The following is a 13,801-nucleotide window of genomic DNA, read 5'->3' on the forward strand; positions in this document are numbered from 1 at the left end:
CCTTTGCTGCAATCACAGCTGCGGGACTTTTAGGTGTAGGTCTCTATCAGCTTTAAACATAAACACACTGATATTTTTATCCATCATGCTTCTTATCGAATAGCTGGAGCTCAGTCTAACTGGACAAACTGGACAGAGAGTGTTTGTGAATAGCGATTGTCAAGTCTTGCGACAGATTCTCAATGTTAAAAAAGTCAGTGCTTCTAGGGCTCCTTTAACATCTGGACATGCTTTAAAAACGTTTCAAATATGAAGCTTATAGTATTTTGGTCTGCTTATAGTGTTTTCAAGAGTAAATTTTTTCCTTTAGTAATGCCTGGTCCTTGCTCTGTCTCTCTCCCCATTCACCTCTGACTAAAGGCTGATTTATACTCAGAAACCAGGTTGTCTGCGTGTGTCACAGTGAATGCCAAAGTGCCTCTGTCCCTGCCGCAGACACTCTGCTGCACCTCTCCAAAATTGTAGGTGACAGCAGATAGTGCCGCAGACAGGAGGCCTCTGATTGGTCAATTTCACATCCACTCTACACTATGCGTATTTCCTGTTTGGTACGTAATGGCAGAAACTCTGGCTGTAGTGCCATCCACAATGGCTGGCACACCTAGGACACTATCCCAGACACCGTGCAGGATGCTAGTTTGTAGCTCTGTGAGACTGTCTGTTGGTTTGCACCCAAAGCCAAAACATGCAGCGCCACGGCCAGTCTTTTGGGAACACTCACGGATGAACTGTGTGTCGTCTGGCGTTGGATGAGGTGTTGTAGACGGCAAAACCGACACACAGACACCCACAATCCTAGCTAGTTTGGGATTGTCCCTCTTGTGTTGCGGCATGGAATAACATAGCACAAAAACCGTTTAAAAATTGGGCATAAATCACAAATATCTGCGTCATAGCTACGACAAGCTAACTGCGACACACTGCTGCGGGAGCATACACAGCCCTATCCAGTTCCTGCTGCAGAGGTTTTGGGTTGTCACCACCATGTTTCACTATGGAGATGGTACATTTGTTGGATTTTTTTTTAATTATTATTATTTGTTATTTTTCCTGTCATATATTTTCCTGTACATGTATATTTTCAACCTAGCCCCGCTCTAAACATTTTGTTACGTTAGAACTTTTTAAGGTTGTCAGAGTAAATAGGGCTGGATACACTCACACAATCACCTCAAATTTTTATTTGTAAAAAAGTTGAAAACCAGTTATTATTTTCCTTCCATTTCACAATTACATCCTGAAATTTCTTGATGTACTACATTAAATATCAATAAAATATACAGAGATTGGAGGTCACAACACTAAACACAGACTTTCAAGGGTTATAAATACCTTTGTAAGCCATTCTTTACAGCACATATGGAATTAATCATTGATTTTGTTCAATGTGTTTGAATTTCACAATGTTGAAAATGTGTTGCCAGGCAGGGTAACATCTAGCTTTCTCTTTTAGCTATTGCAAATCCAGAGAGATGGATGAGAATCAGGTAGACAGACTCAAGCTTCTCGCCCAAAGTCCTCTGTTTTTGTGTAGAATCAGACGAGCAGCTAAGCATCTCCTTTTAGCAGGTCCCTGTTAGATCAAGGGTGACTGCACTCTTCGATTTGTTCAATGCCAAGTCCTTATTCTGGTGCCTTGAATCTCTGCATTCTGAGCTGCAAGAACAGATCAAACAGCAGAGTTTTTAATCAGTTGTTGATCTGGTGGACTTCATTTTCTGTGATTACTATATTACTGTTAAAGCTTCATTAGTTTTTAGAAGAGCAGTTTTTTAGAATGAACTCTCCTGATAAGGCTGTGGATAGTACAGTGTTACATTACCTATCTGAGTCAGAGTCACAGGACACGGTAAGGTCCTTTCGCAGGTCCTCCTCTGAGTGAAATCTCCTCAGGCTGCTGTTATGGACGGCCTGAGCCACAGAAAAGCTTGTCTTTCCAGAAACACAGGCCTCTATTTCAGAAACGCTCAGCTGGGACTGAAGGAAGAGGTGCAGACAGCTGTCTGAAAGTGCCAGATTGCTCTGCAGGATTCTAAGAAATTGAGGAAATAAACAAATGAGGATCTTCCATATGTGGCATGGCGTGCCGCCTGAGGATGTGAAAACAAACATCCTGTGGTCTGGAGTTGCTGGGAACCAGCACACACCAGTTGGGTTTTGTGAAGTGGTGTGTCAAAAGTAGACTGCTATGTACACAGACATTCTTACTTTTCCAGAAATGTCTGGAGTCCTTTCATCCGATCTGCAACCTGCTGGGCGTTGTTTAGACTAAAAAAAGGGTTTTTGGGTGGAAGCTGTGGTAGTTGTAACCTACAAAACATGGGGAAAAAATAGGAGTCTTTAACAGGTCTGTTCTAACAAAATTTGAAAAATCTTTCATCAGGAAATTTAAAAAATGTCCATGTTTACTTACATTAGGAGTGAATTTGCCTGTAGTTTCTGTCTGAGCCAGACAAACTCGCTATATCTTCTCCTTACTCTTGATGTCTTCTTGGTGAAGGATACACTGTTGGTCTAAATGAGTTTGGTAACACGGTTATTTAACAAAGTAACATACAAACAGAAAAAAGAGAGAAAAGTTGTTTTTTTAACATCAGACTTACATGCAAACAAATCTCATAGTCTATGAAGGCGTGCCAAAAGTCATTCTTTTGTATCCGTGGGTCTCGAACCCAGACACTGATGACCTGCTGCATGGAGAAGGCAGGAGAGACGCTGAACTGAATGAGCTTCATGTAACAAAGAGGAAGGTTTTCATGGGCAGATAGAGGAAGTGCAATGACAGAGAAAAATGGAGACGAAATTCCCGTCTTGCTTCATACAAGAAAATAAAACTTTTAAACTATGTGTGACCACTGAATTTGACGTGACTATTCTTTTTGGTAAAAAAATTAAGTGTTATGTGAGACCTACCTGATTTCCAGTGCCTTTAGTTTCTTCTTTCATTATTCCAAATCCTGAAAAAGATTAAAGGTCAGAAAGCGTAACTCAGACTGATAATGCTGTGCGCAGCATTGTGCTTGTGCCTTTTATTTCCACTTTTACTGCCTTGGAGCAAAGGTTTCCAAACAAAGTCACAAGACAAACACAAGCCCTTACCAGAACTGTCAAGTCAAATCTTTAAGATGCTACTTTGTTTACACCCTACTACAGGGATCTACAACAGTAATCATTTGAACTTTTCAAACTTTTCAAGCTACATCCCCAAACTCTATTTTATATTGATAGGGGTTTTACGTCATCAATCTAATTTAAGTAGTTCTATGTTGTAAAACAAAAGTAAATTGATATGTACATGTCTAAATCTTTTTTTTTTTTTTGTATCTAATAGGCTTCACTCCATCCATCTTATCTGTAGTCAGCTTTCCTATTTCTGCTTAACCCAGCTGCTATTTTTCACTGTGTGGATGACATGCAGAGTCCTTTTAGTTTTTATTAATACATAGCATTTTGCATGTATGCCTAGAAGGTCCTCATGTCTGGAGGCAGTGATGACTTTCCTATTGAATTTTTGATGTGTATGATCAAGGGATAGTCGACAGCTTGTCTCTCGCTCACAATAATTTCATTTCAGAGGATGAAGTAAATGGTTCTCTTTGAGATGTTCAAAGCTTGAAATGTATTAAAACTTAACAATTTTATCAATGATCCATTATGGGGACTGTTGGCCTAGTAGTTAGTTAGAACAGTGCGCTTATGCTCTGAAAAGGTTGCAAGTACCCAGTTCGATCCCCACAGCCTCCACTCTGGGTCCCTAAGTGGTACCCTTAACCCCCCATTTGCACCGCACAATCGCAGCTCACTGCTCCTCAAGGGGATGGGTTACAATGCAGAAGTGAATTTCTCATTGTTAGATTAATGATGTTCAATTATTTTTATCTGGATTTTAAGGAACCTTTAGGATCCACTGTAGTAGAATCTATCGACTAATTGGCTAGCTTGTAAAGCATTACATTTTAATTAATTATCAGAGTAAAGCACACTAGATTAAAAAATATGCCTTATTTCTCATACCTTAAAAATCACATGCAAACTTGTGTCAGTTTGTGAAAAACAATCTTTAATATTAAAAGGTTTTAATGATTTTTAAGAGGCAAATCAATGTGAACATAGAACTGGTGCATTCAAGGCGTTTGAAGAAGGGATGAGGTTATAAAAAGTTTTATTTGCAGATTTCACAGATTCAGGTCAACAGTTACAGCAGATCAGCAGGTGTGTTTAAAGAGGTTTAAGGTTTGGGTTGGTGTCCCATAACAGTCATGGGAGATATGTAAAGTCACATCAGTGCCTTCAGAACACAGTTATCTACTACAAACAGCTGAGTCATTACAGGAGTGACTCAGCTCTGTGTAAATGTATACAGTCTCTAAAATAAAGTGCAATGAAATAAATCTTTTAGGGGATGGTTAAAGTTTAAATGCTCAAAGGGAACAAATGCAATCTATTCTGAATTATTCTGCCAAGATTTCTCAATAGATGAAAGGATCAAATAAGTATTTTTGCAAAATTCTAATGCCTGTAAAAAATAAAAAAACAGCACTGCAACTCCAACACATTACAAATGGCCGATCCGAAGGATGAAAAAAATATCTACTTTTTTTCCAGGAAAAAGTTGGCAGATTTGTAAAATTATCTAATTAGATATAAGAAAGTACAACCTGTGAGAAAGGCTGCAGATTTCTGGATAGGAGAATGTGGGACAGTGGTTTCTATATTCAAAAAAAACAAACCTGGAGGGTCACATAAAGAACACATTTTTAATTCACACCACATATGATGAAAATCCAAAAACACAACAAAAAACAAACAAAAAACCACAAAACTAATAAAAACAAAACAGGTTTACTCTTTAGATCTAAACACAGGCTAAATGTGCACTGAACTGCAGTTAGCTTACTCTGCTAACATTAAACACAACACAAACTTCCGAGGACTTCTTGCTAAACAGGTTTTCAAAACAAAAATCTAACGATATCTTTAAAGCAAAACACGTCCACAGTGACAGAATCTGCTACATAATCTTCCAACAGGAATGCAGCAGCAGGTTAGTTAAAGAATAAAATAAGATAAAAATCAACTATAGTTAGTTTTAGTCTCCATTTCTGTGTCCATATAGGCAGAGACCTTGCTGAGCACCACAGAGCTGGGAGTCATTTAAAACCCCATCACATGCTGAGGATCTCACAGCTGCAAGTCTAAAACCCCACCTGCAGCAAGCCTTTAATGTCAGCTGATGGAGGAGAAACTAAACTTGAGGTGGAAGCGCAGTTGTTTATCAGCAGTCCTCAGTATACAAAAACAGGATTTTTTTTTGTTGTTTCCCTGTTCACTGCTTCTCGTCCCTGCAGTCCCAGGTAAACTTCTGTTCGTAGAAGTCAATGACCACCTGTGGACATCTGGCGCTTGCTTCACGGGCCGACAGCAGGGCCACATCATCGGAGTTCTTCCTGTGGGGAAATAACGAAGAACAGAAAATGCTGATTCAACATTTCACTTTAACAGTCATTCTTGCATTTATGCCTTTTTTTTTTCTTTTTTTTTATGTTTTTAGTCGATTCTCAGCGTGTGTTTATTTGTCTGTAAGTCCGTCTATGTACGGGAAAACTTGAACAGTTATGAACGGATTTTAATACAATTTTTACTAAAGGTGCACCTCAGTCCAAGGAACAATCCATTATATTTTGGTGATGATCCACATAATTTCCAGGAAGTATTCTTTAACATTATTCGGCGGAACAAGAGGGGCTGCACAGTGATGAAGTGGGAAGCACTGCTGCCTTGCAGCAAGAAGGTTCCGGGTTCGATTCCCAGCCGATTTCCGGGGTCTTTCTGCTTTGTTTTCCCTGTGCATGCGTAGGTTCTCTCCGGCTACTCCAGCTTCCCCCCCACGACTGTGTGGTTAATTGGCTTCTCCAAATTCTCCTTGAGGTGTGAGTGTATGTGAATAGTTATTCGTCCTGTTTGTCTCTGTGTTGCCCTGCAATGGACTGGTGACCTGTCCACGCCTCTCGACCATTGTCAGCTGGAGATAGACATTGCCCAGCTTGGATAAAGCGTGACATATATTGGATGGATGGCTAAATGCCGGAACAAGCAGTTCATCCATGAACCAGAGAGTTACAGCAGTGACAATTGACAGCTTCAGCATTTGACTTAAAAAAGTACAGAAGTATTATACTGAAGAAAAAACAAAAACAAACTCAGGACAGGTGAGCCATGCATCACTTGAAGTCTACACCAGAGGCTGCAGACATACGCTGTGCCTTATTTAAAAACTTATGAAATGATTTTAAGGCAACAATTACCAGAGGTGCAACTCATGCCAGGGTTCGATTCATTGAGATTTGGTAATGATCCAGATCATGTGAGTTTTAGCTAAAGGTTTCCTCACAATTTGGGGCAAAATGTGCTGCTTGTTGCTTTTCTAGTTTTCAATAAGATTCTTTAGATATATCACCCAGAGGTATAAATAGGAGGACGGCTCTAAAGGCATGGGCGACAGAATTTCTAAACATGGAAAAGTAAACAATTCAATCTTTTTAAAGTCCAAGTCAATCAACCTCTAAAAATAAGTGTGCTATCAGTAAGAACCTTTGACCTCATTATTAACAGTAGGTCCTGACAACCCAGGGCAATAACAGGAAATAGCTTGAACTCTTAATATGAACAAATCTGTAAACAGGGACACATTTTATGGAATCTAAAGTTTTCCCACCAGGATCCTCAGCTTTCTTTGATGATTATTTTTCTCTCTGGTTCAACCAGCTGATGTCAGCGTCCCTCCAAGTGAGTCAAAAACCGATCAAAATGTACATAAATATATACGGATTCGTCTGTACATTAAATACAAATCAACATGTCTGCCTAAAAGCCAAGTGTGTCATATGAAGGCAGTAAAATGACGCTTTGTGACGTTTACAGTCTTGGAAGGACTGCGAACAGGGCAGGATAGCGAAAGCAGCTTTGCTCTCCCATCAGTTTTATTTGCTTCAAGTATTTTCTTTTTCACAAAAGTTCTTCTACTGCATCAATGGCAGTATATCAAAAGGGGAATGACCAAGAGGAAGTTATGATAAGGCCGAACCAACAGTAGAGTCACACATGATAGGAAGCCAACTGGGAGGAACATAACAGTTGAATGAAATAAAAACACTGAAGCTGGACTGCTGTGGTCAGAAGTGCTTTCTAAAGTCTGCAATGGAGACGAATGTTGAGCTGCTTCCAGCTTTAAGTCAATAACTCCCCCCCTTTACATCACATTAAGACCACTATGTTGCCTCCAGGATCTCCATAAATCATTCATATGTTGCTAAAATTCAGGCACATAAAAAAAACAACTAATGCTTGAGTAAAAGGAAGCGTGACTCCAATGTTTTTAGTTCTTGTTCACCTCTGACCTTTGCTTTCTTGACCATCATTCCACAGCCCTCCTACCTCAGGTATCACATCTACAATGTATTGGATTTCAGGTGTCAAAAAAGAAAAACCTTAATGTAGCAGGAAACTGGAGTAATCCTATCTTTCTCCTCCTTCCACATTTCTAAAAACCAACATGCACGTAACTTGGCTGCCTCACAAACACATTTTGCATTTCAACAGCAACCTAAAAAAACCCAAAAACCTATTTTTATATATTCTCCCAAGATGCTTTCTGTTATGTGCAGCTGTTATGCCTAGGAGCCCAGATACATACAGGTGGCAGCATACACCAATCAGATCTGGAATCCTACAGTTTCAAATGTATTTTTGATATCATGCAAACATTGTTATCAAACATTTGCAATATACATGTAAAAGGAAAGTGAGAAGTTACCATTTGACTAAGAACATGAGCTCTCCCTTTCTGTCCGTGGAGCCAATAATGCATTCAGGCTCGAGGTAATTGCTGAGGTCAGTGGGGGCGTCCGACTCCTCATCATCTGGTTTTAGGACGCTGTTGTTGCTCTGTTGCTGGGATACGTTAAAGAGATAAAGATGGAGCAGCAGTTATAGAAAAACATGGAATAAAGCACCTGTCTGAGTTCTGATCAGGATTCCCAGATTTACTTTTAAAAGTGTTCTCAATTTTAGCCAAACGGATGGATGGATTAACCTTCCTTATGATTCAATTCAATTTTGTTTGTTTATATAGCGCCAATTCACAACAAATGTGCTAAGGCACTTTACAATTTAACCAGATCATACAGTTAAATTGATTCAAAGTTTTCTATCTAAGGAAAACCAGGTGATTGCATCGATTCATTGATGCTTGAAGCGACAGTGGAGAGGAAAAACTCCTTTTTAACAGGAAACAACCTCCAGCAGAACCAAGCTCAGTGTGAGCGGCTATCTACCGAGGCCGACTGGTGTTCAAGGAGACAGAAGCAGAGATACAGAACTCTACACAAAGGGCAAATGAAAACAGATGGACCAGTGATACTGAGAAGTATAGATAGCAAGATTGATAAACTGGTTTCATTTAGAAAATAGGATAGGAAAGTAAATACTATGTTTTGAAAGAAGCCAAAAGAAATATATAAAAGACAAAGGGCTGCTACAAATATTTTAGCTGCTTTCACTTTCAGTTGTGTTGCACATATAAACAGCCTTCTCAAGATTTTTTAGTTTGAAGCTTTAGAAGGAACTATTTCTACTAGACCTCTGCTGATCAGGTTCTTTAAATTCAAGCAAAGCTCCAAATATAAAACAGAGAAGCTGTGTTTTTTTTCCTTAATAAGGAACTAGGAATGGAAACAAAACAGACAAACATTTCCACCAAGTTTTTAATGGAACTCAACTCACAATTTCCGTCTCCTGCTCTGCCATGTCTTCCTTGATGACCTGCTGCTCACTTTGCTCCTCTTCAGCCTCCTTCGATAGATCAGCGTCTCTCAGAAACTCCTGAATGAGCCCGGGACAGTCCAGGTTATCCTCAGGCTCCCACGTGTTATCTGCACTGTGGGTTACACGCAGGAAGGAGGAGGAGGAGTGTGTTTAAGGATTATGGGCACAAACGAAACTAGTAACTGACAGTTTTTCTGCGGTGTCTCTCTCTGACTCACTCGGTGAAGCCTTTCCACTTCAGGAAGTACTCCACTCTGCCATTTAATACTCTACGGCGAATTATTTTCTCCACCACAAACTCTTGGACCACTGAAGTCTCCTCAGTCTTCCTCTGCTTGGCAGTCTGCTTCTTTCTCATTCTGTAATGCACAACAGATAAGTGTTGTTTCTATCAACGCTGGGATATTTGCATAACAACATGGCAGTGATCAAATGCTGCGCGTCCTTCAGACAATAATGATTACAGCGCTCCACATGATGTTTCAATAGTCCTACTTCACTTTAATACATTAGTATTTGTATATATATTGCTTTATGTATGAGCTTATTTCTCAGGCAGCAGCATGAACTCATGTCTGTGTGCAGGACCACATGACACAATGAAGAACAGGGACGTACGCGCTCGGTGTTTACTTATTCTCTGCGGACAGCCGCTCCGCTTCTGATCTGCTTCCGCTTTATGCGAACCGCACGCGAACAGCGCCGACGACGCCGCTTCGTGCGCAAACGGGTCGGTTTGCGCGTTTTATTTGATCGACAACAACTTTTCATGAATGAGTTACAATTAAAGATGGCCGTTGATGCTCAGAGGAAGTGGTTGCCAAGGGAAGAGGTCATACTAGGGAAACCGGGAGGAGACGACGGGGACACGCACACCGCCGACCAATCAGAGAGCAGTCCGCTATGCTCACCCACCTCCCCTCACTCCTACTGTGGTCTGGATCTGCCCTGCCACCCAGGGGTGTCAGCTGGGTACCGCAGGGGGAAAAAATACCAGTCTAACATGGGGGTATAGTTTTATTTTTTATTTTCTTCAAGACTACTTCAGCTTTTTATCTGACATTAAGGTGATGTAGGGTACATCCTGCACTGATCGCAGTACAACACAGGTACATGTACACAGTCCCCCACATCGATTTAGACAAGCCAATTCATCTAAAAAGTAAATAAATAAATAAATATCTTCACACGTCCAATTGAAAGCTGTAAACGCAAAGTTAATTACAATTTGTAATACCTATTTTTTTTTTTGTTAGTACTGAGTAAAGTATGGGATTAAATTAGGTCAAAATTATCTATCTATCTATATATATGTGTGTTTATATATGTATATATATGTATATGTATACTTTGTTCTTCATAAATACAAAGGTTAAATTTCACCCCTTAAATTTACAATTAGAATTCTACCATTTATCAACTCTAAGTTGATTAATTTATAAACGAACTTAGATGTTCCTATTCCTTTGCATGTTTTGTTTTCTCCAATGCCTGTTTCTTTGAGTATTGTAAATTCTTGTTTTCATATATGGTCCTATGGTTCTCTTTGATGAGGTCCCTTCCCTTCAGACTGCTGAAGGCTACTGCTGAATTCACAAAAGTGAAGTATCAAGGAGGTTTGATTGACAGCACACATTTAACCAATGAGAAAAGCCATCAATGCCTATTGGTTCAGACAAGCCCTAACAGCAGCCCACATGCCCAAATCCAAGAACCTTTTTTTTTTTTTTTTTGTCATTCCTTTTGTAAGCTATTAGAGTCTAGAAGTGTAGGTCCTCTATTTCAGCGCTCTGTTTCCTCTGGTATGTCTGAATTTTTGCATTAGACGCTATATCAGCAGTCTGACTGTCAAGCATACTAGTCAAGCTACCTTTTTCAGTTATTGTGGGCAAATATAAAAAGACAAATAGAATAGAATAGAAAAGGAAAGAATAGAATAGAAAATAAAACGTATCATTCATTGTCCCACAGAATGGAAATTAATGTGTCTCAGCCAATGGCAAAGCAAAGAGTAAAATGATAACGATTAGAATACCATAACACTACCATAAAACTATAGAGAGAACAAAATTAAAAAGTTAAGAAGACTACACAGCAAAAGGAAAACAATAAAACTCAAAAAAGAAAAAACAGTTGATATAAATGATCAAAAATTCTCAATATATATATACCGGTATATAAAAAAAAACTTAGCCAAATTACAAACAAACAAACACGGATGAACAAAAGCTCTTCCTATGGAGGATAAAAATCACACAAATAAATGGAATTATATTAAAAATTGTTTTTAATCAGATAGACACTGCAACAAACAGCACTAAAAAGCTGAAAAATCACAAGAAGAGTGAGTTTATTATGTGCATGAGAGAATTTTTGATGTTTCTCAATGAGAAAAACCTCGGCATCCTTGGGATATCACTAAAAATCGCTTAAAAATTCATGAAAAAGCCTAAGAGCTACATGAACTGCTGTGAAAGAAGCTTATTATTAAAAGTCCTGGAAGGACTCATGATTTATTTGCAAATTTTGCCCTAGCAATTTTTTGTTCTCTATTAATACATTTGTATTTCACACACACATACACACACACACACACACACACACGCACATATATATATATATATATATATATATATTAAAAACAAAATATAAAAACATATATATTAAAAACAAGCATTTCTTCAAACGCAACTCTTATTTCCGTAATTTTCCCCATTGCCTCATGAGCTTTGTGTTTTGTCTCATAACCTTCAGGTTAAACCTGAACAATCCCTAAACTAGACAGAGAGAAAATGCATGATGGAATGAGTCTGTCCTCTTTTCATAGCCCTCTCTTGGGCCTTGGAGTTCCTCAAAAACTACAAAAAAACATATAAGTGTCAAAGGACAGTTGCTATATTGGCTAAAAAGCTGTAAAAAACACAATTAGCAAATGGTCAAACAATTGTGACAAACGATTGTTTGGACATTTCTTGGGAGTCCTCCAGGGGTCAGTGTTGGAGCTATTTATTTTCTTTATAAAGGATGTGTGCAATACATTTCAAACAAATTGAGAATTTAGAACAGGTTTTGGAAAAGTATTAGTCCGAAAAATGCATGAACTTGTGAAAATGTTTAATAGAAACAAATGACACCAAAATCTCAATTAAACTAAACTCATTTTATCTAGAAACATTATTATTATTGTAAAGGTGAGGACTGACTTAGGTCATGTAGTTTATATCTTCTGTGTTATAGTACGAGCATATAGGTGCATGTAAAAAAATGAATATTTTCAAAAATCATATTTTTCCTTTTAGAAAGCAAAACCTTAATGTTATGATTCTTTATACAGAGCGTTCGTTGTGTGTATTTTCTGGCTTACTGCCCTCCCTATTTAGGTTACGAGGCTCTACAATCTTAGAGAGAGACTGTAGATTGGGCAAATGTCTAGAGGGCAGTCATGGACAACCACCACTAGAAGTTCTAAAAGGTCCTCACTATAAAAGCTGGCTTTCACAGAGCGTTGCATCAGAGCACATTAATAGAAAGTTCAGTGCTTGGATTGGACTAAGGCTGGAGTCAGCACACGAAGAGCCTACATCCTAAATATGGCCACGGGCTACAAATGTTGCACTCCATACCTCTCTTGAACCTGAGACTGGACTCAGTCACCAATAAACCTCTTTTCAGATTAAAGTAAAATCATTTTATTAGGAAATAAGGCCCTGGAGTCTGGATGAAGGGTGGAGAAGTACAGAAGCCATATTACTTAAAGTCCAGAATGAGGTTTATGAGGACGTTTGTTTAATCAGCAGGACTTGTTACCCTTTTAAACAGCCAAAAAAACTAAAGCTGGTTCAATGACCATGGTAGCATTGTGCTTTGGGTAATGTCAAGAGGAAGATGAGAGACCCCAGGTTCAAGAATGCAGATGAGCTGAAGGCCATTATTAAGGCAACCTGGGCTTCCATTAGACCTCGAGAGGCCGAACGAGAGGCCATTCAACTCCATCCAACACTGTAGTGATGCAGTGAAAGGATATATGATGTGATCTGGGTTAGGTATTAAAATGATTTGAGTAAGAATGTATTTAGCAATGTGATTGTAAATGTAGAGTCATATTTGCTTCTTATTGCTGGAACTTTAAAACAATGTAAGTAGAGAGACTGAAAAGTCATCTGATCTTTATTACCTGATTTAACTGATGGAGCAGTAAAGTTCAATAAATAGCATAATTGATGTACCTAAAGCCATGCTTCTCTTAAATGTTAAGGGACAGAAAATATAATTCATGAGCCAAACTAAATGATTCGGGGAAGGAATCATTTCCATGAACTGATTCTGACGATTTAGTACACTTAAAGGAACAGCTGCTCCCATCACAAGGTACAACCAAGTATTTAGTGCATATAAATGAATGTACTTTCCAGAAGCCTGTCACTTCTAATAAAAAATATATATTTTCTTATTAATATTAATAGAATTGTTTGTTTCATCTCATTGAAATTACGAGAGATAAAGTTTATATCACTGAAGGAGTAATTAATCTGTATAAAATATTAGTTCAACCTCCTGAAATGGTTACATTTAAAGTAAACTGCAAAAAAAACAAAAGAAAAAACTAATGGAGAATGCAGATAAACAGAACCCTGAAGTGATGGGTTTATGTGATGTCACCAAATAAAACTTTGTTTTTGTAATGCTACATATTTTATTTAGCTAATGATAACAGTTATTATTATTATTATTATTATTATTATTATTATTATTATTATTATTATTATTATTATTATTATTATTATTATCATACAGTAGTTATAATGACATGAGCTATATCATAAATTGTAATGCTAATTTCTAACAGTTAATGTTAGACGTTTTTAATGACAACATATTTAATACTAAAACATGCCACTGGTTTTTTTTTTTGGCAGCACAGTAAGATTTATCTTCGTGTCAGACTTACTGCTTTAAAAAAGTAAAGTTTGATTAAAAA

The 13,801-nt window shown here is 38.1% G+C and overlaps 2 protein-coding genes across 3 annotated transcripts; both read right to left on the reverse strand.

Moving 5' to 3' along the window:
- Positions 1-470: 470 nt before the first annotated feature.
- On the reverse strand, positions 471-2,982 carry snx10 (sorting nexin 10). Its single transcript, XM_015369903.1, has 6 exons — positions 2,914-2,982; positions 2,604-2,690; positions 2,414-2,514; positions 2,209-2,310; positions 1,823-2,032; positions 471-1,656 (listed from the first exon to the last, which is right to left on the reverse strand). Exons 1-6 carry the CDS (start codon positions 2,944-2,946, stop codon positions 1,563-1,565), a joined length of 627 nt encoding a protein of 208 aa, XP_015225389.1. The 5' UTR covers positions 2,947-2,982; the 3' UTR covers positions 471-1,562.
- A 1,097-nt stretch (positions 2,983-4,079) lies between these two features.
- On the reverse strand, positions 4,080-9,648 carry LOC107101725 (chromobox protein homolog 3-like). 2 transcript variants are annotated; one of them, XM_015400863.1, is made up of 5 exons: positions 9,457-9,648; positions 9,042-9,182; positions 8,782-8,935; positions 7,814-7,950; positions 4,080-5,447 (listed from the first exon to the last, which is right to left on the reverse strand). In XM_015400863.1, exons 2-5 carry the CDS (start codon positions 9,179-9,181, stop codon positions 5,327-5,329), a joined length of 552 nt encoding a protein of 183 aa, XP_015256349.1. In that variant the 5' UTR covers position 9,182; positions 9,457-9,648; the 3' UTR covers positions 4,080-5,326. The 2 variants fall into 2 exon arrangements, with proteins under 2 accessions (XP_015256349.1, XP_015256268.1); XM_015400782.1 differs by having other exon boundaries at positions 4,082-5,447; positions 9,442-9,647.
- Between the last annotated feature and the right edge of the window lie 4,153 nt (positions 9,649-13,801).

Source organism: Cyprinodon variegatus, unplaced genomic scaffold (assembly GCF_000732505.1).
Source record: "Cyprinodon variegatus isolate N-32 unplaced genomic scaffold, C_variegatus-1.0 Scaffold2, whole genome shotgun sequence".
Taxonomy (NCBI): Eukaryota; Metazoa; Chordata; class Actinopteri; order Cyprinodontiformes; family Cyprinodontidae; genus Cyprinodon; species Cyprinodon variegatus.

Bases quoted from the DNA above. Each gene is read 5' to 3' on its own strand.
- snx10 (XM_015369903.1), bottom strand. From the start codon at position 2,946: ATGAAAGAAGAAACTAAAGGCACTGGAAATCAG. The intron at 2,515-2,603 runs GTAAGTCTGATG...AAACTCATTTAG, and splicing joins ACTATGAGATTTGTTTGCAT to ACCAACAGTGTATCCTTCAC. The intron at 2,311-2,413 runs GTAAGTAAACAT...CATGTTTTGTAG, and splicing joins CAGGCAAATTCACTCCTAAT to GTTACAACTACCACAGCTTC.
- LOC107101725 (XM_015400863.1), bottom strand. From the start codon at position 9,181: ATGAGAAAGAAGCAGACTGCCAAGCAGAGGAAGACTGAGGAGACTTCA. The intron at 8,936-9,041 runs GTGAGTCAGAGA...TGTAACCCACAG, and splicing joins AAGTGGAAAGGCTTCACCGA to TGCAGATAACACGTGGGAGC. The intron at 5,448-7,813 runs GTAACTTCTCAC...ATTTCCCCACAG, and splicing joins CTCATGTTCTTAGTCAAATG to GAAGAACTCCGATGATGTGG.